Source organism: Myotis daubentonii, chromosome 9, assembly GCF_963259705.1.
Source record: "Myotis daubentonii chromosome 9, mMyoDau2.1, whole genome shotgun sequence".
In the NCBI taxonomy this organism is placed as follows: Eukaryota; Metazoa; Chordata; class Mammalia; order Chiroptera; family Vespertilionidae; genus Myotis; species Myotis daubentonii.
Genome location: NC_081848.1, coordinates 1,648,121 through 1,675,082, shown reverse-complemented (window position 1 = coordinate 1,675,082; position 26,962 = coordinate 1,648,121). Strand labels below are relative to the sequence as shown.

Sequence of the window (26,962 nt, the reverse complement as noted above, 5' to 3'; positions counted from 1 at the left end):
TATAAAATGAAGACATGGCTGAGGGTGTGGTCGCTGTCTCTCAGAGAAGCAGCCTCCCACTGAGACCCAGAGTTCATTCTCTTGTCTGTCTTTTCTAAGCCTTTCAGCTGCCCCCACTCAGGTTCACCCTTGGCCATGCTGGCTCGGCACATTTTATAAAGATAAGCCTCCCCGTTCCGAGGGTGGGTTCCTGCCTCAAACCCTGCCCTTACAGGAAACAGCTCCTGGAAACAGCTAGGGGGGAGGGTGCAGCTGTTTCCAAGACAACCCTGCAGGACTGACTTCCTTCCTGTTGGTCGCGGTTCTGTCCGTGATGTTACACCCAGGGTTTTTATATAAGTAGATGTGTCTTGGTGTAGGTCTTTTTTGGTTCATCTTGTTTGGGACTCTGTGAGCTTCTTGGACTTGTCAGTTTTTTCTGACCAATATCAGGGAAGTTTTCTGTCATTTCTACAAACAGGTTTTTATTGCTTGCTCAGTTTCCTCTCCTTTTGGCACCCCTATTATGTGGGTGTTGTTTTGTTTCATGTTGTCCCAAAGCTCCCTTAGGCTCTCCTTTTTTTTTTTTCCCCTCCCAGTTGCTGCTTTGCTGGGGTTTTTTTCTACCTTGTCTTCTAGCTCACTGATGCAGTCCTCAGCTTCTTCTAGTCTACTCTTGATGCTTTCTATTGTGTTCTTTATTGCAGCTGTTTCATTCTTCATTTCTTCTTGGTTCTGACACATGTTGTTGAATTTGTCTTCCATCCTTTTCAGCATCCTTATGACCTTTGCTCTGAATTCTTTCTCTGACAAGTTGCTTGCCTCCATTTCGTTTACTTCCTTTTCCAGTGATTCCTCCTTTTCTTTTGTATGTAGGCTGTTTCTTTGTCTCCCCATTTCTCTCCTCTCAGGGTGTCTGGTTATGTGACTCACTCTTAACCAAAAAGCACAAAATACAACTCGACAAGACATGACACAGAGGGAACAAAACATGAATGTATTCATAACACTGATAACCCCAAATAAAGGTGACCACAAGAGAAAAGAGAATTAGGGGAGAGAAAAGAGCAGAAAGATGATATTGAGAAAAGGAATAAAGGTAAGAGAAAAAAAAAAGAAGAAAAAAGAAGGGGAAAAATGTATGTATATGGGGAGAAAACTCCACATCCAACAACTAATCCAAAAAATTCAAACAAACAAACCCAGAAAAAATGGAAGGGAGCTGTATCTGAAGAGGCAGAGCTTATTTCCAAAGGTAAGGGAAAGGAATTGAATGAATAGGGTAATGGCCATTATTCAGTATAGAGGAGGTAGAGAATGAGTGTATGAGAGGAAAAGTAAAAAACAAAATACTCAAAAATAATAAAAAGTAATTAAAATATACATATATTAAAATACATATAAAAATTTTATATATATAAATTTTCCCCATGTATTTATCTATATATTCATCTGTTTTGGGGAAAGGAGAATAGAGTAGAGAGCAGATAGGCCTGAGTTTGGTGAGTGAAACTAATTAAGCTATTACTAGCAGAAGTGAGCAAGGGAGGAGAGGAAAAACAAAAGCATGAAATAAAAAACAAAGTAACAATCAAGCAAACAACAACAATTAGGAAAAAGTTGGTTAACAAAGAAAAGATAAGGGTACATGGACTTGGAGCAGGGCAGAGGAAATTAGATATATGAGTAAGCCAACAAAGACTGTTATAATAGTAATGTGTCAATAAAGCAGGTAAAGAAGATCAATTTTTAAGAAGGAGTAAAAAAAGAAAGGAGAGAAAAATTAAAGCAGGAACAGGAGAAGAAACAGCATGAAAAAGGGATAAGTGAGGAAGAAAGGGTTGGCATAAAGGAAAAAATGAGATTGAGTAAAATAATGATAAAAAATATAAGATTAGAATGTAGAACACTAATCCAAAAATAAGAAGAAATAAAAAATAAATTGAAAGGGTAAAATAATAAAAACTAAAATAAAGTAAAAAAAATTCTAGTTTCTTAAGTAAAAGATTTAAAAAGTGAAGTTCGTTCCCTTCAGCTTGGTTTTAATGTCCCAGGGGGGCTGGTTTAAGATCCCTCTCTCCTGTCTGCCTGCCACGTCTGTTTCGTTGGGTGGTCAGCACCGTGGGGACGTCCCCAGCGACCACCGTTCCTCTGTGCCTGTTTCCACAGCCTTGGCGTCAGCCAGCGGGACCAGTCGCCCGCTTTGTTTGTCTGCCTGCTTTCAGTCATATTTACACAAAGCGTCTATTTTCGACACGGCTTCTAGGTGGTGGTGTTTTGTATTAGTTTCTGGGACCAAATGGCCCCTTAGCCCCAGTTCCTGGGAGCTCCCTGGGGTATTTAGAATCCTGGTTTTCCTGCTCATCTCAGGTTGGGTGCGGCTGCACTGCTAGGAGGGGCCTGGTCTTCAGGATAAAATGGCTGTTCAGGGTTGGAGGGACGACTGTCCCAGGGCTGGCTTCCTGGTTGCCTCTCTGGCTGGAGTCCCGGGTGGAGATGAGGTTGGGCTCCCAGTCACCCTGCTCCCCAGCTTCCAAAACCACCTTCCCCTCCACCGCAGCCTCTCTGAGTGTTTGTAATTGAAAGATCCTATGCCCTGGGTTTAGCGAGTAAAAGCCAGGAAATTATAAAGACAGTGACCATGTTCCTGCACGTCTCTCTCCCCCTGGCACTGCGTGGCCAGTGCAGAACCTCAGGCTGCCTTTCTGGGTGCAGCCTCCCATGGCTGTGGACTCAGATCCTGAGCCCCCCGCTGCCAGCAGCCCTGTGGACCCCCTGCCAGTCGAGAGCCACATGTGTCCCCAAGGGACGCTGACTTGGTGCAGCACAGTCTCCCTCTAACTCTGCAGTTCTGGCTGCGTGCGTTTCTCCCTCCAGCCCAGATCTGCAATCCCACCGCTCTCCAGGTGAACTCTGACCTTTGCGTCCACGGATTGCCTCACCAGCTTTGTTTAAATTCTCCAGTTCCGGGTGGATGTTATTTGACTCAGCTGTTCTATATGCTCCAGGAGAAGGTGCTGGACCTGTCTGCCTCTTCAGCTGCCTTTTTGTCTACCCCTGGACAAACTTTTTTTAGGAGCCTCTGCTGGCGAGGCTGGAGTCTTGGTGGGTTCACAGCCGAGGCAGCTGGTCCCTGGCCGGTAGCATGATACCTCCCTGGAGGGTCCCGGGTAGTGTCTGAGGTCTCCCTGGGTGGAGATGAGGCTGGGCTCCCAGTCACAGCTCCTCTGCCCTTCAAGATGGAGCTGGCTGCCCCTGGAGAGACTGCAGTGGGGGTAGAGGCTGCCAGCCCCCAACAGTCCTGCAGAATATAGCTGTCACACACACGCATGCACACACACATGCACTCCCCTTTCCTGCTCTCACTCATACTCCCTCACCACTGTCCTGTCAGCTTCCACCGTGGATCTCCTAGTTTTTTGTTCACTTATCAGTTCTAATAGGTTTTTTTTTTATTTTTATTAATGACAGGTGTGAGGTGATATCTCATTGTAGTTTTAATTTTCATGTCTTTTGTGATTGGTGATCTTTTCATATGTCTGTTGGCCATCTGCATGCCCCCTTTGGAAACATCTCTATTCAAATACTCTGCACATTTTTAAGTCGTGGTTGTGTGTGTGTGTGTGGGGGGGGGGGTATGAATTCCTTATATATTTTGGATATTAACACCTTATGGGATATATCATAGGCAAATATTTTCTCCCTTTCAGTAGGCTGTCTTTGTTTTCTTGATGGTTTCTTTTACTATACAAACACTTCTTAGTTTGATGTAGTTCCATTTGTTTATTTTTTCTTCTTTGTTAAATAAATCTTTATTGTTCAGGTTATTACAGTTGTTCCTCTCCCCCCCTCCGCCCCCATAGTTCCTCTCCACCCGGTTCTCCTCCCACCCTTTGCCCCCCCCACTGTCCTCATCCATAGGTGTACGATTTTTGTCCAGTCTCTTCCCGCACCCCCCACACCCCTTCCCACCGAGAATTGTCAGTTTACTCCCTTTCTATGCCCTTGATTCTATTTCACCAGTTTATTCTGTACATCAGATTTTTTATTCACTTGATTTTTAGATTCACTTGTTGATAGATATGTATTTATTGTCACTTTGTTGTTCATAATTTTTATCTTTACCTCTTTCATCTTCTTCCTCTTCTTAAAGAATACCCTTCAGCATTTCATATAATACTGGTTTGGTGGTGATGAACTCCTTTAGCTTTTTCTTATCTGTGAAGCTCCTTATCTGACCTTCGCTTCTAAATAAGAGCATTGCTGGGTAGAGTAATCTTGGTTGTAGGTTCTTGCTATTCATCACTTTGAATATTTCTTGCCACTCCCTTCTGGCCTGCATGGTTTCTGTTGAGAAATCGGCTGGCAGTCGTATGGGTACTACCATGTAGGTAACTGACTGTTTTTTTCTTGCTGCTTTTAAGATTCTCTCTTTGTCTTTTGCTCTTGGCATTTTAATTATGATGTGTCTTGGCATGGTCCTCTTTGGATTCCTCTTGTTTGGGGTTCTCTGTGCTTCCTGGACTTGTAAGTCTATTTCTTTCACCAGGTAGTGGAAGTTTTCTGTCATTATTTCTTCAAATTGGTTTTCAATATCTTGTTCTCTCTCTTCTTATGGCACCCTTATAATTCGGATGTTGGTTCGCTTGAAGTTTTCCCAGAGGCTCCTTGCACTATCTTCATATTTTTGGATTCCTTTTTTCTTTTGCTTTTCCGGTTGGGTATTTTTTGTTTCTTCGTATTTCAAATCTTTGACTTGATTCTTGGGATCCTCTAGTCTGCTGTTGGATCTCTGTATATTATTCTTTATTTCAGTTAGTGTATGCTTAATTTCTAATTGGTCCTTTTTCATATCCTTGAGGTTCTCACTATATTTCTCGGAGGTTTCCAGAAGATTCTTGAGTAACCTTATAACGATGGTTTTGAACTCTATATCCAGTAGTTTGCTTTCTTCCATTTCTTTCATTTGTCTCCGCATTTTTTATGCTTCCCTGTGTTTATAGAGTGGCTTTGTGTGGTAGGTATCCTATAGGGCCCAGTGGCTCAGCCTCCCTAATTACCTGAGGTGGACACTCTTGGTACACCCCTTTGTGGGGTGTGTGGACAGTCTTGTTGTAGTTAAACCTTGATTGTTGTTATCACTGGGAGGAATTGACCTCCAGGCCAATTGACTGTACCAGCTGTGTCTACAGTAGAAGAGCTCCTGTGCAGGAGACACCCTTATGGGGCAGGATTTGCTTTAGTGGGGCTTTGGCGCTTACTGAGTCTGCCTCTCGAGTGTGTGTCCCATGAATGTGAAGAGTTGTATTCTGGATGGTCTCACTCTGACCACTTAGTAGACTGGCTCTTGGATCTCCAAGGAGGTGCAGTCAGCCACTGCCTGAGGCCACCCAGCAGGAGCTACAGAGAGATCTGCAGATTCCTCCTCTTTGTTTGGGGTTTGGAGGTGCCCAGATGAGGCCCAGCTGTGAAGCAATGCAGGCTGCTGACAAGCCTTAGGTCTTCTTTTAGAAGCTCTGGGGTTCTCTGACCCAACTGCAGTTTGACAGGTTTTTAGGTGGAGAAAGGCCAGGCCATTCGTATGCAAAAGCCTCTGCTCACAGCTTGGGTGGGGTCGTAAATTGGGTAGGACGAGGGTCTCGGAATCACCTGGGCAGAGCAAACAGCAATGGTTGCCAGTCAGCCCTGCCCTGATAGGTCCCTGGGTCTCTGTCTCCCACGGCCTGTTGCAGGAACAATGACCGCTGCAAGCACCTTTTCGAGAAAGCCTCTCTCACGTTCTGGCCAATGCCAGACAGTCCAGTTTCTTTTCGTATGAGTCTGGGTCACCAGGGTCTCGCCCAGGTCTGGAGTTCAGAGCAGTCGGGAGCTTGTATCTCCCTCCCGATTGAAAAAGACAACAGCGTACCCAGCTGCCAGCCCTTTTTGTGCGCGCCTCGGTACCTCTGCACTTGTGCACCCCCTACCCGCTTCAATGTTCTTTTCTCTTTCCTTCTAGCTGTAGAATTTCCACTCAGCCACCCTTCTCGTGGTTCTGGATGATACTCATTTTGTGTTTTAGTTGTAGTTTTAATGTGGTTGTGTGTGGCAGCAATTTCAGGTGTGGTTGTCCCACTGTTTATTTTTCTTTTGTTTCTCCTGCCCTAGCAGACTTACCAAAAAAAAAAAAAAATTGCTAAAAGTAATGTCAAAATGTTTACTGCCATCACGTCTAGGCCTTTGGCTAAGATGAAGTGTAAAAAGTTTACTGCCTGTGTATTTTTCTCGGAGTTTTATGTTTCAAGTCTATTGAAGAGGCCCTGTTTACCCTATTATATATTCTTATCTCATAGATTAACTGGCCATTTAGGTGTGGATTTATTTCTGGACTCTCTATTCTGTTCCATTGATCTATGTGTCTCTTCTGATGCCAGTACCGTGCTGTTTTGATTACTGTGGCCTTTTTTGATGTTAGGCAGCATGATATCTCCAACTTTGTTCTTCTTTTACAATATTGAATTGGTTATTTGGGTTCTTTTGTGGTTCCATGTAATTTTAAGATCATTTGTTCTAGTTCTGTGAAAAATGTCATTGATATTTTAATAGGATTGCATTGAATCTGTAGATTGCTTTGGGTATATGGACATTTTAACTATGTTCATTCTTCTTATCCATGCGCATGGTGTATCCTTTTATTTATTTCTATCTTCTTTAATTTCTTCTATGTTTTATAATTTTCTGAATTTAGGTCTTTTTTTTTTTTTTTTACTTCCGTGGTTAAATTTTTCCTAGGTATTTTATTCTTTTTGATGCAATTGTAAATGGGATTGTTTGCTTCTTCTTTTTACTGTTTAATCCTCATCTAAGGATGTATTTATTGACTTTGAGAGAAATGAATGGGGGGGACATTTATGTGTCAGAAACATCAGTTGGTTGCTTCCCATACATGGTCCTCATGGGGTTCAAACCTGCAACCTAGGTATGTGCCATTATTGGGAATTTAACCCGTAATCTTTTGGTGTGCAGGACGATGCTCCAACCAACTGAACCACACATGCAGGGCTGGGATTGTTTTCTTAATATCTGTTTCTGATAATTTGTTATTGATATATAAGATTGCAGGCAATTTCTGAATATTAGTTTTGTTTAGTTTACTGAATTAATCAGTTCTAATAGTTTTTTGGTTGGAAGCTTTAGGGTTTTCTCTGTATGGTATCATGTCATCTGCAAATAATGGCAATTTTACTTCTTCTTTTTCAGTTTTGAAACTTTTTATTTCTTCTTGTCTGCTTGTTGTGGCCAGGACTGCCAATACAATGTTGAATAAAAGTGAAAGGGGACACCCTTGTCTTGTTCTGGTGTTAAAGAAAAAACCTCAGCTTGGCTTTTTTGTGTATGATGATAGCTCTGGGTTTGTTATACATAGCCTTTATTATGTTGAGGTATGTTCCCTGTATCCTCACTTTGCTGAGAGTTTTTAATCATAAACTGGAGACCTGGTGCATGAATTTGCACACGGGTGGGGTCCCTTGGCCTCGCTGGTGATCAGGGCTGATCGGGGTGTTTCACCCAGTCCCGATTGGGGCCAGTCAGGGCCGGCTTGGGGGTGTCGGGGCTGTGGGAGGTTGGCTGTGGGAGTGCCAGCTCCTATGTTGAATGTCTGCCCCCTGCTGGTAATTGTGTGTTATAGCGACTGGTAGAATGACCGATTGGTTGTAATGGTTTCTTAGACTTTTATAGATATACTAGGGGCCCTGTGCACGAAATTCGTGCACTGGGTGGGGGGGCGGAGGGGGAGTGCCGCTCAGCCCAGCCTGATCCCTCTCACATACTGGGAACCCTCAGGCGTTGACCCCCATCACCCTCCAATCGCAGGATCGGCCCCTTGCCCAGGCCTGACGCCTCTGCCAGAGGTGTCAGGCCTGGGCAGGGGACCCTCATTTCCCCCCATCACTGGTTCTGCCCCCAGCCCAGGCCTGATGCCTCTGGCCCAGGCGTCCGGCCTAGGCAGGGGGCCCCCAGACACCTGCGATTGCTGGCTCTGCCCCTGGCCCAGGCCTGATGCCTCTGGCCCAGGATTCAGGCCTGGGCAGGGGACCCCCCTCTCCCCCCCATCACCGGCTCCGCCCTTGCCCAGGCCTGATGCCTCGGCCAGAGGCGTCAACCCCCATCACCCTCTGATCGCCTGATCGGCTCTTGCCCAGGCCTGACGCCTCCACCAGAGGTGTCAGGTTTGGACAGGGGACAGGAATCATGCCTGGGCAGGGGACCCCCATCTCCCTCTGATCGCTTGCTCCACCCCCCCCAACCCCCCGCCCCCCCACACAAGCCTGATGCCTCTGACCCAGGCTTCAGGCCTGGGCAAGGGGACCATCATATCCCCCCAATCCCCGGCTCCGCCCCCCACCCAGGCCTGATGCCTCTGGCCCAGGCATCAGGCTTGGGCAGAGGACCCCCAGCCCCCTCCGATTGCTGGCTATGCCCCCCGCCCAAGCCTGATGCCTCGACCAGAGGAGTTGACCCGCATCACCCTCCAATCGCCGATCACCGGATCGGCCCCTTGTCCAGGCCTGATGCCTCTGGCCCAGGAATCATGCCTGGGCAGGGGACCCCCAGCTCCCTTCAGTTGCAGGCTCCGCCCCTGCCCAGGCCTAACATCTCTGGCCAAGACATTAGGTCTGGGCGGGGGACTCCCAGCTCCCCGCGATCTCCTGCTCCGCACCTGCACAGGCCTAACGCCTCTGGCCGAGGCATTAGGCCTGGGCAGAGGACCCCCAGCTCCACGTGGTTGCAGGCTCCGCCCCTGCCCAGGCCTAACGCCTCTGGCCGAGGCATCCGGCCCGGGCAGTGGGGACCCGCAGCAGCAGCAGCGCCGTGATCTCCTGCTCTGTCCCTGCCCAGGCCTAACACCTCTGGCCTAGGCGTCTGGCCCGGGTAGCGGGGACCCGCAGCTGCAGCGGCCCCGTGATCGTGGGCTCCGCTTTAGGCCCAGGCAAGGGACCCCTAGCTCCCGGGACTGCCAGCTTCGACCATGCCCAGCTCCCATCGCTGGCTCCACCTCTACTTCCTGCTATCACTGGCCAGGGCAGCAAAGGCGCCCGATTCTCCGATCATGGCTGCCCCCCAGCTCTTAGCTCCCCCCTGGGTTTCCGATCACTGTCAGTGGCAGGGGGCTTCTTCCTGCTTTCCCTCTCGCCTCCCTGCATTGTGCCTACATATGCAAATTAGCTGCCATCTTTGTTGGCAGTTAATTTGCATATAGCCCTGATTAGCCAATGAAAAGGGTAGTGTCGTATGCCAATTACCATTTTTCTCTTTTATTAGTGTAAACTAGAGACCCGGTGCACAAAAATTTGTGCACTCCGGTGGGGGCATCCCTCAGCCCGGCCTGTGCCCTCTCGCAGTCTGGGGCCCCTTGGGGGATGACCACCTGCTGGCTTAGGCCTGTTCCCCCGGGGGATTTGGCTTCACATGGCAATCAGACATCCCTCTGGCAGCCCGGCAGCCCTCGGGGGATGTCCACTTGCCAGTGGGGAGCAGACCTAAGCTGCAGTCGGACATCCTAAGCACTGCTGAGGAGGCAGGAGCGGCTCCCACCACCCCCTCTGTACTGGCAGCTATCAGCCTGGCTTGTGGCTGAGCAGAGCCTCCCCCATGTGGGAGCGCACTGACCACCAGCGGGCAGCTCCTGCATTGAGCGTCTGACCCCTGGTGGTCAGTGTGTGTCATAGTGACCAGTCATTCCCAGTCTTTCTGCTGTTAGGGTCAGTTTGCATATTACCCTTTTACTATATAAGATAGAATCCTGGTGCATGGGTGGGGGCCCGCTGGTTTGCCCTTAAGGGTGTCCTGGATCAAGGTGGGGTTCCCGCTTGGGTGCCTGGCCAGCCTGGATGAGGGGCTGCTGGCTATTTTCAGGCTGCCTACATCCCCTTCAGGGTGGGAGTCCCCACTGGGGTGCCTGGCCAGCCTGGATGAGGGGATGATGGCTGTTTTCAGGCTGGCGGGCGACTGAAGCTCCCCGCCTCTCCTTTTTTTCTTTTTTCTTTTTAATTATGGGGTTTTTTTACCTTCTATATTTGAAACATTGTTGTCACTGGAGCTCCCAGCTCTGAGGCCGCGGCTGGCTGAAAGCAGGTATCTGGGGTTTGTTTAGCTCCTATAATCGAAAGTCTGTTGCTTTCGGGCTCAGAGCTGGGCCGCGGCAGGCAGGGAACCTTGGCTTCCTCCATCACATGAGCTAGCAAGCCTCCTGCTTGCTTCAGCTGCGTGGCTGCTGGCCACCATCTTTGTTGGCAGTTAATTTGCATATCACCCTGATTAGCCAACGGGAAGCATAGTGGAGGTACGGTTAATTACCCTTCTTGTCTTTTATTAGATAGGATAGATGGATGTTGGATTTGTCTATTTAACTGCATATATAGATATGATCCTGTTATTTTTATTCATTTTATTTATTGCTTCCCAGAAATCTTACTTGATCACATGTATGATCTTTTTAGTGTGTTGCTAAATTTGATTTGCTGATATTTTGTTGAGATTTTTGCATCTATGTTTATCAGGGATATTGGCCTGTAATTCTCTTTTTTGGTAGTGTCTTGTCTGGTTTTGGTATCGGGATAGTGCTGACCTTGTAAAATGAGTTGTGGAGTCTACCTTCTTTTTCAATATTTTGGAATATTTTGAGGCAGATAGATATTAATTTTTTACACTTTGGTAAAGTTTTCATGTGAAGTCATTTGGTCCAGGTCTCTTGTTGTTTTTTAAATTACTAGTTTGATTTTGTTAGTAGTTATTGATTTATTTGGATTTTCTGTTTCTCTTGATATTCAGTCTAGATTTTATATTTCTAAGAATTTATCCATTTCTTGCCAAATCAAATTCAGGGATGAATGCATATCAAGTGCAGTGCTTTAAGGCAAGCAGATATCGTTAATAATAACTCTGTAGTTTGGGAGTTATTGTACTTTATTTGAGTTTTTCCTTAACCTAAGATTTCAGAAATAAAAGACTCCTATTCCTGTAATTATGTTGGTACTTGATAGAAGTGTTCAGGAACATTTATGATAAATTTACTTTTAATAACATATATTTTTTAATCTTTTTATTGATTTGAGAGGGGAAGGGAGAGAGAGAGAGAGGTAGAAACAACAATAATGAGGGAGAATCATTGATCGGCTGCCTCCTACATGCCCTCCACTGGGGACCAAGCGTGCTATCCAGGCATGTGCCCTGACCAGGAATTGAACCATGACCTCCTGGTTCATAGGTTGACGCTCAACCACTAGGCCACGCTGGCTGGGCTATGATAAATCCTCCTATATGATAAAAGGCTAATATGCAAATCAACTGAACAGCAGAATGACTGTGATGTGCACTGATCACCACAGGGCAGACACTCAACGCAGGAGCTGCCCCCTGGTGGTCAGTACGTTCCCATCAGAAGCCAGGTTCATGGCTGGCAAGTGCAGCAGCGTTGGTGGGAGCCCCTCCTGCCTCCATGGGAGTTGGACATCCCCTGAGGCGAGAGGGCACAGGCTGGGCCGAGGGACACCCCCCCCCCCAAGTCCCGATTGCACGAATTTCATGCACCGAGCTTCTAGTTTATTATAATTTGCTTTCTTGTGGAATCAGTATCCCTTGCTATAGAATACCATTTTTATAGATGCTTTAATTTTTTTCTTTCATAAAATAATGCAACAAATGGCAAATGTGTCATCAGATTTGTGATTTAAAGAATAAACTTTGATAAGAACTTTTTATATTGGAAAAATAAAATGTTATTTGACACAATACTTTATATTTTAATTTTACATTTTAAACTTACTGTTCTCAACCTTAGATTAATGCTGGAACTTATCTCAATGGCACCTCAATGCAAAAGGTTAAAGCTAACCAAGACTTTCTACTTTTTTAGAAGCATGATGGTATCTTTTGGCAAATTTGCAGAAAGCAGCTTGTCCTAACAAATTTTGCACAATTCTCTCTATTTTACAAAATTTGAACATTTAACCTCAGTGTATTTTACGTAAAATCTTGTTGGAAAATATTCCCATCCTAGATTGAGGCCCCCTCCCCTTTTTATTATTTTCACATACATATTCTGCAACAAGTATTTGTGAAACAAGATTAAGTGTTAAATCCCTATAAAGTGAAACACATATATTGTCCCTATTTTATAAATCATGAGATTGTATTGTAGAGTCCAGTTTATTACTTACATTTGCTTATGATGTTAATGCCTCTCCTATAAGCATGGGTCTCATACTTTTATCTAACATTTCTCTTTACTTGTTTTTTTTCAAGTGAATAGTTTAAAGTCTAAAAAGTTATTAGTTATTAATAGTTATTACCTCAGAGGAAGTTATTTTAGAAACCTTATAGGATAAATTCACAAAACTGATACTGTCTCAATTCCTCAATAAGGAAATGAAAGCCTTTAACGAGCTGCTGTTTTTATTGTGAACTGCTTTTCCCAGCCGAGACTCAACCAATAATCAATTTATAATAGCTCTGACAGAAGAATGAAAATAATTTAGAATTTATCATTTGATTTGTCAGTGTATGTACAGGAAATAAGAGACTTATAATAAGGGTCTGTCATGTGTTTAAGTTCTTCAGTAAAAGTGGCATTATACTTAGCTATATTTAAGAAGTTAATTTGAAATCTTGCATTGCATTTGAGTGAATCATTTTTGGATTTTACACCAGAACTGAGTTCCTTAGTCCTTGTCATTCTGTATTGCAAGGTTCAAAGGGTTAAAAGTAAAAACATCATGAGAAACCCCCCAGGAGCCATCCTGCAGCTGCAGCTCTGCCTAGAGCCTTTCTGATAGAGCTGATGTTTTACTGCCAGCTCTGTGCACACTTCACATTGCCTTGGCTCTATATGCTGCTGAACTACAAAGGTAGATAACATTCAGGCTTTTTTATTGAGTTTAACAATTTTAGTTCTTTTAGTGCTCTAAGCTAGACCAGTTATGAATTATAGGTAGTCGAATGACTTACGACTGGGGTTTTATGAAGAGAGGAGAGTGGTAATGACCAGTTATTATTTTTAGTTCTGTTTATCTTATTGTCCAGAGATCGAAAGATTGAATTAAAAGCTCAGCTGACAGCAGCACTATGTTGTAAATACCTATGCCTTAAGGCACGTATGTATTGGTTACAAATGCCCTTGAAATTATTTTGTGAAAAATAATAGAATACTAGAGTTAGCAGGTTCATATTCATATTAGAGTAACTTAATTGTGTTGTGCTTCACGCTGCTGAAATTAGTCTGTAGAAGTAGATAAATGAAAAACTTGATTTACATCCAGGACACAGAGTGCCTTAATCATTCTTGATATTTTACAAGAGATCTGAAAGCAGTGGACATTTCTGCTAAATGTCAGGTATAGTCAACACATGAAAATTTAATGGTTTAGTTGTAACCTGATCATTTTTCTTAATCAGAAGCATATGGGAATTTTGTTACCTTGAGTATTGATGTAACTTTTATATAACATGATAATATGAGTTGGTGAGTTAAATTTGTCAGTGGATTTAAATTATGTCCCCAACCCCTCCCCCCCCATCGGCCCTGCCCTGAGTGTGACAGTGGCGGCGCCCCAACCCCCTGATCCGGCCTGCTCTGTGGGTGATAGAGGGCGGTGCCCCAACTCCCCTATTGGCCCTGCTCTGTGAGTGACAGGGGGGAGCTCCCCAACCCCCTGATGGGCCCTGCTCTGTGCGTGACAGGGGGGAGCACCTCAACCCCCTGATGGGCCCTGCTCTGTGCGTGACAGGGGGGAGCTCCCCAACCCCCTGATCGCCCTGCGGCTCTGTGTATGACAGGGTACGGAGCCCCAACCCCCCTGATGGGCCCTGCTCTGTGCGTGACGGGGTGGCGCCACAACCTCCCTATCGACCCTGCCTTGAGTATGACGGGGCAGTGCCCCAACCCCCCAATCGGCCCTACCCTGAGCGTGACTAGGGGTGGCATCGCAACCTCCCGATCTGCCCTGCTCTGTGCATGACAGGGGGCAGCGCCCCAACTCCCCAATCGGGCCTGCCCTCTGCCACCCGGGAACAGGCCTAAGCCAGCAGGTCATTATCTCCCAAGTGGTTCCAGACTGTGAGAGGGCACAGGCCGGGCTGAGGGACCCCCTCTCCCCCCCAAGTGCACAAATTTTTGTGCACCGGGCCTCTAGTCCTAAATAATAAAAGGCTCATATGCAAATCGACCAAACAGTGGAACGACCGATCACTATGTTGCACACTGACCACCAGGGGCAGATGCTCAACGCAGGAGCCACCCTCTTGTGGTTAGTGCGCTCAGCCAGAAACTGGGCTCACAGCTGGTGCACTCAGTGGCAGTGGCGGGAGCCTCTGCTACCTCTGCAGCAGCGCTAAGGATGTCCAAGTGACAGCCATCAGTCTGACATAACCCAAGGTCTTCCAGACTGTGAGAGGGCAAAGGCCGGGCTGAGGGACACTCCCCTCCCCCAACCCCTGAGTGTATGAATTTCATGCACCAGGCCTCTAGTCCTATAGAATAAAGAGGTAATATGCAAATTGACCATTACTCCAACACACAAGATGGCCACCCCCATGTGGACACAGGATGGCTGGCCGGGGAGGGCAGTTGTGGGCGATCAGGCCAGCAGAAGAAGGCAGTTTGGGGGACTCAGGCCTGCAGGGGAGGGCAGTTGGGGGCAACTAGGCTGCCAGGGAAAGGCAGTTGAGGGGGACCAGGCCTGCAAGGGAGAGCAGTTAGGGCTGACCAGGCTGGCAGTGGAGGGCAGTTGGGAGTAACCAGGCCTGCAGGGGAGGGCAGTTAGAGGTGACCAGGCTGGCAGGGGAGGGCAGTTAGGGGCGACCAGGCCGGCAGAGGAGGGCAGTTGAGAGGAACCAGGCCAGCAGGGTAGGGCAGTTGGGGGGGACCAGGCCTGCAGGGGAGGGCAGTTAGGGGCGACCAGGCTTGCAGGGGAGAGCATTTGGGGGGGACCAGGCCAGCAGGGGAGGGCATTTTGGGGGGGACCAGGCTTGCAGGGGAGGGCAGTTAGGGGTGACCGGGCCGGCAGGGGAGCAGTTAGGCGTCAATCAGGCTGACAGGGGAGTGGTTAGACGGTGATCAGGCTGGCAGGCAGAAACGGTTAGGGGCAATGAGGCAGGCAGGTAGGCAGGCAGGCGAGCGGTTGGGGGCCAGCAGTCCTGGATTGTGAGAGGGGTCCCAGATTGGAGAGGGTGCAGGCTGGGCTGAGGGACACCCCCCTCCTGTGCACGAATTTTGTGCGCCGGGCCTCTAGTCCTAAATAATAAAAGCCTAATATGCTAAGTGTCTGGTTGTTTGGTTGTCCGTTGAACCAATTAAAGCGTAATATGCTAATGATATGTGAAGGCTGCTCAACCACTTGTTATGACGTGCACTGACCACCAGGGGGCAGGAACTCTGACCAGTAGGTGAGCTTGCTGCTGGGGTCCAGCCGATCGATCAAGACTGAGTGAGACGGGCCGGACACGCCCTGGACCCTCCTGTGGCCCTTCCTGGCCGGCCCACCTCCTGCATCCCTCCCCGGCCCGATCGTGCCCAGTGGGGTCCCTCGCCTTGTCTGCATCCTCTCACAACCCAGGACCCCTTGGGGGATGTCTGAAAGCTGGTTTTGGCCTGATCCCGCGGCCAGGCCGAGGGACCCCACTGGTGCACGAGTATGTTGTAGACTAGTTAAACCTAGTTAAAAATGGAAGCTTTACACATTATATAATTTTGGGGGGTTAGGGTTATTTAATCACATTTCCCTATCCTGTATAATAAAAGCATAGCATGCAAATTGTCCTCTCAATTGGAAGGTTGTCCAGGAGTTCAAAGAGGGGGTGGGGCTGGCCAGGGGAAGGGAGGGAGGCTCCGGTGGCGGCAGCAGCTGCTAGGGACCCTACAAGTGCATGAATTTAGTGCACTGGGCCTCTAGTCCACTATAATAACATATTGGAAAGCCTGTAAAAATAGAAAAGTTAGGCCCTGGACAGTGGCTCAGTTTGTTGGAACATGGTCCCATACACCAAAAATGGTTGTGGGTTTGATTTCTCATTGGAGTGCATATGTTTCTCTCTCTGCTCCCTTTCTCTCTCTCTCAAAATAAATAAACATATTCTCAAGTGAGGATTTTTAAAAAATGGGGGGGGGGGCTGCTATATATTCTTACCTAGGGCTTTAATAGAACTGAGAACTAACAAAGAAAGGCATCTATCCTTAGTCAAGTATGTGACATTTAAGGCCTTTGGTTAGGATTTCTGGCATATGAGTATGCTGAGTATAGGTCAGCAATTTTCAGCTTCCTTCATCTCATGGCACATAAACTAATTACTAACATTCTGTTGCTCACCAAAAGTATATTTTTTGCCAATCTGACAAAAAATAGGTATAATTTTTATACATTTGCACAAGATGGCTGTTGTTGTGTTGGCCGTTGTCATTTTTTTTATTTCACAATCTAAGGCAGTGGTTCTCAACCTGTGGGTCGCGACCCCTTTGGCGGTCGAACGACCCTTTCACAGGGGTCGCCTAAGACCATCCTGCATATCAGATATTTACATTATAATTCATAACAGTAGCAACATTACAGTCATGAAGTAGCAACGAAAATAATTTTATGGTTGGGTCACAACATGAGGAACTGTATTTAAAGGGCCATAAGGTTGAGAACCACTGGGGGAAAAGAGGTCAGTGCTCTAAGTAGGTATTGCATGTTTTAAAAATTCTTGCAGCACACCAATTGAAAATTAGGTAATCAAAATAAGGGTGTCTAGTCACCTTATACTCAAATTCCTGATAATCTTTTTATTTATTATGGTTCTTCATTTTAGTACTTTGATTTTGTCATATCTGGAAAAAGTACCTACATACATATATACATCATATGTAAATAGGTGCACAAACATGTTCATTGTTTGGCTATGTGTCCAAATCATCACTGATATTTTCAAAAGGCAGACAGTTTGATTAGGCACATCTAACATTATATGTATCAGCATTTAAATGTAGCTTTTCTACATAAATATCTAACCAAAGGAGTTTACCACAGTTTTATTACTTACTACACAATGGACAGATTTGAAAATACAAAGTTTTGAACACCAGAATTATTTCATCAGCCTAGTATTGGGCTAATTTGTTGCTTAGAATATGGCCAGTTGTTAGCCTTTATATCTGCATCGTGCAGCATTTACTAGTATTGATTGCCTCTTCTTTGTTGGCCCCTGTGGCAGCTCTTTTCTTTTCTGATTTATCTTCATCTTCTTCATTGGGTCTCACATTCACAGTCATTTAGAAGCTAGTCCCCCTACCTCCCCTCCCACCCGCCTCAGGATTTGATCCTTCATCTTTTTTTTTAAACATATTTTTATTGATTTCAGAGAGGAAGGGAGAGGAGAGGGTGTGAGAGAGAAACATCAATGATGAGAGAGAATCATTGATTGGCTGCCTTCTGCACACCCCCCACTGGGGATCGAGCCCGCAACCTGGGCATGTGCCCTTGATTGGAATCGAACCTGGGACCCTTTAGACTGCAGGCTGACACTCTATCCACTGAGCCAAACCGGCTAGGACAATGGTCGGCAAACTGCGGCTCGTGAGCCACATGTGGCTCTTTGGCCCCTTGAGTGTGGCCACGAAGTTTCAGTCGCACTGTACGTGCGCGCCCACACGTGGTATTTTGTGGAAGAGCCACACTCAAGGGGCCGCAGTTTGCCAACCACTGGGCTAGGGCGATCCTTCATCTTTACATGCTGTTTTCCATTTTAGTGACCATCTATGGGTGGGTGACTCAACTCTGCAGACTCTGAAAAAGCAATTTTAAAACCCAATTTTATAATAAACCCTGTTCTGACTACTTTTCCTTGGGGTCCTAGTTTCCTGTTTCTAGCTATCTGATTTGCATCTCCATCTCAGCATCAAGCACATGGCAGAGGGAACAAGTGCAAAAGCCAGGAAGTCCCTGACGTCATTAATTATGTGTGTATGCAACTGCACGACATAGGAACATACATATGTGCTTCCCCACGTAATCTAAAGTGGAATTTAGTGACTAGAGAAAAAGTATTATGATTTAAAAAGTTTTGTTTGAGAAAAGTTGTTTATCTGTATTTTATGAATATAATAATAGATTATGATAAGTAAGTTCTACTGGTTATACTGCAGGGTGGTCCTTGTTCTTCATCTTCTCATTCCACTTTTTCCTCTTTTATGCCCTCCTTTTTCATCCCCTGGAAGAGAAATAGTTCAGGAAACTGTCTGACCGGCCCTGGTCTGGGAACTTCCGATTCTTCCCAGAACCTCCCTGGGCGTGGCAGTCCCTGGCGCAGTAGCGCTGCCTGGGGGTAGGAATCTTTGCAGTGGCCACCAGGCAGTGACCAAGGTTGCTACCTGCAGGTGTTAGCCTTTGCAGAAACTCAGCTGGACATTATTTTTCCCTCCAATGCTCGTGTGCATCTGCGAATCACAAACACATGTTCCTGCCCCCTGCCCACAAGCAAGGAGGGACTGCTGAGGAGCATGTCCTGCTGAAGCCTGGTCATCGTTTGTAGTCAGTGTATTCTCCAGCGCAGTGTTCGCGTACCCAGAGCCCCTCCTTGTTATTCCTACCTTCGTTGTGAGTTAACGTGCTTATTAGGCACGTTTTTAGATTCTTTGTCTTTCTTAGGATCAACTTTGATTTATATAGGAGTTAAAGGGAATTGTAATTAAACTTTACTCTTTTAAAACTAAACTCCATGCCAAATAAAGTAGTCAATTAGATGTCGTTGTTTTATATTTATCTCTTACTATCTTTACTATTAGATTTTTTTCAAAAACCCCATTTTACTGATATTTGTAACATGTTACCTGTTTTATTACTAGAATAAATAATATTACATAAAACACCATAGGTTGAGATAATTTCTAAAAAACACAGAAATTGAAGAAATTGAAGAACTCATTTTAGACTTAGGTTAGCATCTATGTATAGCATCAAACTCTTATCAAGAAGCCTCTCGTAATATTGCTTTTAAAAAAGACAACCAAGAGGAAATGATTTAGTTCTTTTAGCTTACAGAATTCAAAAAAAAAAAAACCATACCTTCTGTTTTCTACTTTAGGAACATATCTACACTAATAAAAGAGAAAAATGGTAATTGGCGTACGAGCTACCCTTTTCATTGGCTAATCAGGGCTATATGCAAATTAACTGCCAACTAAGGTTGGCAGTTAACTGCCAACTAAGATTGGCAGTTAACTGCCAACAAGATGGCGCTTAATTTGCATATGTAGGCACAATGCAGGGAGGCGAAAGGGAAAGCAGGAAGAAGCCCCCTGCCACTGACAGTGATCGGAAACCCAGGGGGGAGCTAAGAGCTGGGGGCCAGGGCAAAGGCGGCCCTGGGGCCGCCTTTGCCCTGCCCCCCAGCCATGATCAGAGAATCAGGTGCCTTTGCCGCCCTGGCCAGTGATAGCAGGAAGTAGGGGTGGAGCCAGCGATGGGAGCTGGGCATGGTCGAAGCTGACAGTCCCGGGAGCTAGGGGTCCCTTGCCTGGGCCTAAAGCGGAGCCCACGATCGTGGGGCCGCTGCAGCTGTGGGTCCCCGCTGCCCGGGCCGGACACCTCAGCCAGAGGCATCAGGCCTGGGCAAGGGGCTGATCCTGCAATTGGAGGGTGATGGGGGTCAACGCCTGAGGGCTCCCAGTATGTGAGAGGGGGCAGGCTGGGCTGAGGGACACTCCCCCCCACACACACACCCAGTGCATGAATTTCGTGCACCGGGCCCCTAGTTTTTAATAATTGATACTACTGCAATGGTAACTTTTTATAGGTTCCTGTTATAAAGTTAAACATAAATGAGGATCATGCTTTGATCATGATCAAAAGGTAGAAAGGTCAATAGAGCAGCAATCAGCACTAAGTCTTTTAAGGGGTGAGAAGAGGTGATAGACAGGAAGGAACTTTTTCTTCTTAGGGAAACAAAGTACAACATTTTAATGGTAAAATACATCTTTGCCCTTTTTTAAAAACCTGTAAAATGGAAATATCTTCATAGTTATTTTTTAGGATTAAATAAGATAATACATATAAACAGTTTAGAGTAGTACTTAGTATTTAGTAAGCTCTTAATAAATTTAGCTGTTATTCTTATTTGGATTTTTTTTTTTAACCCTCACCTGAGGATATTTTTCCCATTGATTTTTAGACAGTGGAGGGAAGGGAGGAGAGAAAGAGAGAAACATCAGTGTGAGAGAAAGGCATCGATTGGTTGCCTCCTTTTCACACCCAGACTGGGGCCAGGGATCGAGCCTGCAACTGAGGTACATGGTCTTGACTGGGAATTGAACCTGTGACCCTTTGGGCCATGGGCTGATGCTCTAACCACTGAGCACTGACCAGGGCTATTATTTGGATTTTAAAAAAGAGAAACCATACTCAGGGACAGCTGATGATAAATACACCTGCAATTTAAGATTTAATGAAGTATTTAAGATATTAACAATGATACCCAGCTTCTTCATCTGTTTGTTGAATTGCTTTGGGAAAGTTAGCATAAAATTTAAATTCCTTATTCTGGTTTAATAGAATGCAATAAATTTAATGACTGTCTTACAAGTGAAATAATTACATTTATCCTTTTTTTTTTTTTTACTTTGTTTCAGGTTTCCCCTCAAAAAACCTATAAGGTAAGTTGTTCAGTTGTTCTTCATACATTTAGGTTAAATTTTCATTAGAATTATTTCTTTGAAATTATGGTGGATTTTTTGTGGCTTTTGTAATGTGGATTTTAGTTTAAATTTTCAAAATATTTTACAAATTAGAATGTAATAGATGTTTCTATTTTTTCTAGAAGATGACATTGTTTTGATAACATTTTCAATGTTTTTAATACAAGCATTTTATTTTTATTTATTTATTTTTTTAATATATTTTATTGATTTTTTACAGAGAAGAAGGGAGAGGGATAGAGAGTTAGAAACATCGATGAGAGAGAAACATCGACCAGCTGCCTCCTGAACACTCCCTCCTGGGGATGTGCCCGCAAACAAGGTACATGCCCTTGACTGAATCGAACCTGGGACCTTTCAGTCCGCAGGCCGACGCTCTATCCTCTGAGCCAAACCGGTTTGGCTAATACAAGCATTTTAAAAGTTCAAATCGGTATTAAGGTCACTCCCTATGAAGAGGTTTACATTTTTTTTTTTTGCTTTTATTTTTTTCCCCTTTCCTCTTCTTTTTATTATCATTATTTCTTTTTTTTTAAATATATTTAATTGATCTTTTACAGAGAGGAAGGGAGAGAGAGAGAGAGAGTTAGAAACATCGATGATAGAGAAACATCGATCAGCTGCCTCCTGCACATCTCCCACTGGGGATGTGCCCGCAACCCAGGTACATGCCCTTGACCGGAATCGAACCTGGGACCTCTCAGTCTGCAGGCCGACGCTCTATCCACTGAGCCAAACCGGTTTCGGCATTATTTCTTTTTATTGTTGACTCTATTACAGATTTTAAAATCTATTATGACTGTTTTTGTTGTGAATAGCTTAGGGAGTGTAAATGGATTACTAGTTTTTGATGTGTTTTATCATCTGGTAACTGTAACTACCTTTAGTTAATGAACTTTGGCAAACAGTCAGTCTTAATTCCTTTAAGACAGTAAAGGGAAAAATCCAAAATGTTCAGATGTCTGTGCCCATATCTATATCTGCACATTTATTAATTTTCCAGGATTAAATGCCTCTTTCTTAATACTTGTTCTTCAACGTCTCTCTCTCATCTTGTCATAAATATTATTTAAATGTAAGTAGTATGTCATTCCTACCTACATTTGTAGTACATTTATCATTTTTAATGACACCAGAGTTCAGGACACCAGTGTTAATCTTGGGATTTCAATTAATTAGTAGTGTATGCATTATAGTCAGTCTTATTTACTGCCTAGCCATTATTGATCAATGTCATTTGATAGACCATAAGAAGAAGAAGAAGAATTCTTGTGTCATCAGGGCTTGCATACGACTCCTGTGACTAGAACTATTCGCAGGTTTTAAGTGCAGCTTCCCAGTGATTTTTTTTCAACTGCTAACATCAGTGCTATATTTACACAGTGATTATAAATCTGACTATGGCATACTTAGGTTTGGGAAATGTATTGAATTACTTGTAGGCATGGTTTTCTTACCTGTTAAATGAAAATAATAATGAGTGGCCTTTGAAAACCACTAAAAGAATTTAAGCAGTATATCTAAGAATAAAACAAACTTTATTGCTGAATACTACTTTTCTAATTGTAAGCACTTTTTATAACCAAGTAAAGAGCCACTGTGTTACATGTAGCATAGCCTGAATTTTAAAACTTCTTGAGGTTTATGAGACTGTGTAAGGTAAACTGATTTCTTGGTCTCTCTCTGTAAGACACACTTGAAATTTTTAAATTAAGTTTTTATTCTAATGACTGTTCTGGAGTACATATTTGGTTGCTTTGGTTTGATTTAGGCATGGAAGTATTTTGAACCGAGAGTCACCAGCTGATAAGAAGCAGAGAGTTGAGCGCAGTGCATCACATGATTTTGACCCCACAGGTAAAAAAAACACTGTTTGTTCTTCCAAAGAATATTGAAAGCAGTAGCTTCAGAATACTGTCACTCAAGCTGCATAACTGCCTGAGCACCTGTTTCAGAAGTAGGACTTCTGTGTAGGGCTCGCCTCCTTCTTCAGTGACGACATAAACTTTGCATTCAAGAGAAATGCAAGCAGTTTTAACTTTCAATACTTTGGATTCCACTATGGAAGCTTCATTGTAAAGTGTATCATATTTAGAAATAGTGTTTATATCATAATTGGGTATTTTGTTACGACTAAGGACTTAGAATTAAAATAAGTCATAGGTATGAACCAATAAGTAAGTAGTGTGTCATAAAATTAAGTCTACAACAACTACCAATTTCCGTAGTCATTTAAGCATTCAGACCTGGAGTAGATAAAATGCAATTTCAAAATTAATTATCATTTTAGAGTAAGCAAACGAAGAGCCCTTTTTCTTCAGTCAAAGAGGATTCTGCGCTCAGAACGTCTTTTACCCTTCCCTAGCGTTTTTGTGTCAGGGCCTACTGAAAGCCTTTATTTATAGAGTTTGACTCCTCTTGTAAAATACAAGCATTTGCTTTCTCCTTGTAAATGTACCAAGTATTTAATTGATAAAAATTACTTGATAATTCTGCTTTCACCATTTGAAACCGATGGGTGTTATTTGTGCACATACTATTTTATTCAGTGGTATGTTCCTGTGACAGAAGATAAAGTAAATGCTGAGGTCCCAGCTACAGAAATAAAATGTATCTGTTTTTAGATATTTTCATTTAGAAATAAAATTTAATTTTTAATAGAAAGTAAGTATATTTTTGTGTCTCATTAAGATGCTTCATGCTTTTACTTTTGTTATCTAGGAAGGAAAGAAAGTGAATAGCTAATAACTTACCTGCATCTTCGGTAGTAGGTAAAAGTGAAACCTCAGTTATCAATTTAGAAAGTTTTGGTAGTGGGAGTATGTAATATGTAACTTCTAGATCTCCATTAAAAGATACCTTTTTAAAAAATTTCTGACACCTAATTTTGACTTATTGTCTTGCTAGTGAGGGTCAGTTTTCTGCCTGTGTTCATAAAAGTATTATGGTCTTATTGATTGACTTATTCTGTAGTGTTCATCTGTGATGTGACACTTTTAGCAAGTGATATGTAATGCTTCCTAATGAGATGATTATAGCTTTTAGTGCTTTTGCTGTCTCTAAAATGTCCAGATGATGTGTTTGTAGGCTATTCACGTTTCGTTTTGTTTGAATATATTTTATTGCACTGTCTTTTCTTCGGTGAATCTGTAAAATGTGTCATTGCCTGTGCTGTTTGTGACCGTTCTTAAGTGCTGTCACCTGGATGTTCATACTTTGCACGATTTAACTTGATCATGATTCATTCCTTTCCCCATTAGTTTTTCCCTTACATTGGTCTCCATATTTTCTATATCTCTCTCCTTTTCTCCCGCTCTTGTGCAGATAGCTCCTCCAAGAAGACAAAGTCTAGTTCAGAGGAGAGTAGATCCGAGATCTATGGTAAGCTCATATAGCCAATCAGCCTTGCACTTGTGGAGCTTGCTTCATGCTGTTTCCTCTTTTAAATAACTACAGCCTTCCTGTGTCTGCTCTGCATGGCATGCTGTGCTGCAGGGAAAGGGAGCCTGGGGCCGATGTGGCGGTGATGTGGAAGCTTAAGGTTGCTAGAAACTAACATTGTCGAGTAAGAACAGGCCACGTTCCTCATCTTCTCTTTCATTTTGTTCATGTTAGGAAAGTGTCTTTAAATCTTTGGGTCAGGTTCCTCCATGTAACATGAATAGGTGTTGAATTCTTACTATCTTCTTCCTATTCCCATTTGCAGTTTGGATCATGTAGAATCTGTGTGATTTAATGTGTGTTAGCGGTTCTTTGGATCTTTTTTTATTTGTTTCTTTATTTTTAATCACCTCATCTTTTGGAAATGCTTGTATGATTTATCCACAGCAGCAAAAATACCTTAAGTTTTTATTTTTGTAACATGAAGTATTTGTCTATGCCTTTCATAAGTTTCCCCAATTTTGAAATGGCGCCTTTTTAGAATAATTTTTGTGAAGAGCAGGTTTCAGCAGAACGTTCAGACTTGTCACAGGCGATTGAAACACCGGCATTTCCGGACCGTGTCCTGTCTCCCAGGCACGAGAGAAGCACCTGTGAAGCTCACACATATTTCCCTTTGCCTTGGCCTAGTTTTACTTTCCCTCTTTCCTTGTTTTGACATCTAATGAGTTTTTTTGAGAAAAGTGAATAGCAGAAGTAGGGCCTGGGACCAATTCTTTAAAATAATCTCTGGAAGAATAAGAAGGTTTTGGTTTTAAAAAAATATTTTTAGTTTTATTGATTTCAGAGAGGAAGGGAGAGGGAGAGAGGGAGAGAGGGAGAGAGAAACACCAATGATGAGAGAGAATCTTTGATTGGCTGCCTCCTGCGCTCCCCCCACTGGAGATCGAGCCCGCAGCCCTTGAACAGAATTGAACCTGGGACCCTTCAGTCCGCAGGCTGACGCTCTATACACTGAGCCAAACCAGCTAGGGCAGAAGTTGTGTGTTTTTTAAGAAGATTCCAAACTCAGCATCAAAGGAAAACCATGTCTCTCTAATACAGCCAAAAGTCTGTACATAGAAGTTTCCCCAGGTGTAGCTGTTCCTAGCTTGATAAACATGAAAGGAAAATAATATATGACACTTTATAATTTATATCTCCTGATAAAATTATGAGGCCTCAGTGTTTGGTTATAAAGCAGTAAATGCTTCTTTGTTAGATACATACATATATAGGTCTTAGCTTGGGTTTTTGTGACCAGAGTTTTCTCTGTGTAGTTAGTAAACCTTTTACAGGACAGTAGTTCAGCAGGAGATGTATACCATGCCAAACACATGTCAAGTTTATGTTTTTTCTTCCTAAGTATCCACATAAGTAAGAAATAGCTTCTGAATTTCTCGAGACTTTTTTCTGTTCTCTATAAAGAGTTTCCTTTCGCTTATTCTCGCTTATTCTCACCTTAGGAACGGGACACTACCGTTTTAGCCCCATTGATTTCGATACCTTTGCAACTTTCCATTTCCCCCTAGCCCCGCCCCGTTTTCCTAGATCTGTTGATCTGTGGTCTGTATGAAAGCTTGTTGTTTGATTTGAATGTTAATATTCCAGTGATAGTAACGCTAGCACATGCCATTGGCCTGGCAGTCACAGGGAAGTAAGGTGTGGACTCTCTGTGTGTTTGTTTCTTGACAACCCTTGAAACGCCCTTTTTGGGAGAAACGGAACCACAAGTCCCCAAAAAGTACTTACAGAAGGATGAGTTTATGAGAACTGAGTTAGCATTTTAACTTCAATCTCTTTGACATCACAAATACTTTATCAACTGTGTAAATAGACTTCTTCAGACTGTGTGCACTTAGCATGGGTAAAAAAGAACCTCTCATGTCTAGGGAGCCAAGGAGAGCTGGGACATCCTGGAAGATGAGACGAGACTAGAACAAAGCAACTGGTGACATTGCTTTAATGTAGGGTCTCTTAACCAGGCAGCTTCTGACTTGTGAGATTATACATTGTTTTGGAGTAAAATTTATTAACTGGATAATTAACACAAATGTCATTTATTCACTTATAAATTATCTTTATTTTAAACTTTCTGAGCCATTTTCAAAGCTGCTTTATCAGATGGATTTACTTTGCACTTTTAAAAAGGAGCCCAAGTATGTGTTTTGTCGTGATTCCTTTTGTTAATTTTCTGCCCTCGGCAGTAGGTCCGTATTACTTCCCTTTCACCTACTCCCCCGCGCCTTTTGGAGTCTGTTGATGATACTAGTATCCAGGTGTATTTTCTGATCTGCAATTTTCCCCACGTTGTTATTCTCCGTTTTCCTCTTGAACTTTGCAAAGAGCATTCTTACTTTTTCTCTTTTTCACTGATACTGTCATGGGGAGATTTGGTGGGATGTGAGAGTTAGCAAGGGAATGCTGAGTTAGACTGCTTCTTCCTCACGTCTGTCTAGGTTTCATGAAGAGACACCAGCTGGTAGTATTGCACAATGGAATGAGCCATGCCTTTTTGAAGCTGCCTCACTCGGTTGGGGCTGCTAGAACAAACACCAAAGACTCGCCTTGAGTCATGGACATTTAATTCTCTTCTCACAGTTTTGGAGGCTGGAAGTATGAGCTCAGGTGCCAGCATGGCTGGGTTGCGGGGAGAGCTCTTCCTCTGGCTTGCTCTGGCTCACTCAACATATGCATTTTGTGGGGACACCAGCATGCAGTCCATGACAGGAAAACTGTTAGCACTTGAGACATCCTGGTTTGGATACTTCAGAGTACATATTTTTAAAATTCATATATTTTCCTTTTTTAATGTATTTTTATTGACTTTATTGGGTGACATTGGTTAATAAAATTATA

General features: G+C 43.8%; 1 protein-coding gene across 5 annotated transcripts in view; it reads left to right on the top strand.

The window, feature by feature from the left end:
- ARHGEF12 (Rho guanine nucleotide exchange factor 12) overlaps positions 1-26,962 on the top strand; it is a 204,515-nt gene that overhangs the window by 48,808 nt on the left and 128,745 nt on the right. For 3 of the 5 annotated variants that reach the window (XM_059707606.1, XM_059707605.1, XM_059707603.1), the window contains exons 2-4: positions 20,618-20,641; positions 22,455-22,540; positions 24,008-24,064. The exons of 1 other annotated variant lie outside the window; for it this stretch is intronic. In XM_059707606.1, coding sequence (XP_059563589.1) covers positions 20,618-20,641; positions 22,455-22,540; positions 24,008-24,064 — 167 coding nt within the window. The remainder of the gene's footprint in view (positions 1-20,617; positions 20,642-22,454; positions 22,541-24,007; positions 24,065-26,962) is intronic. One more of the 5 variants, XM_059707604.1, reaches the window with a different exon arrangement.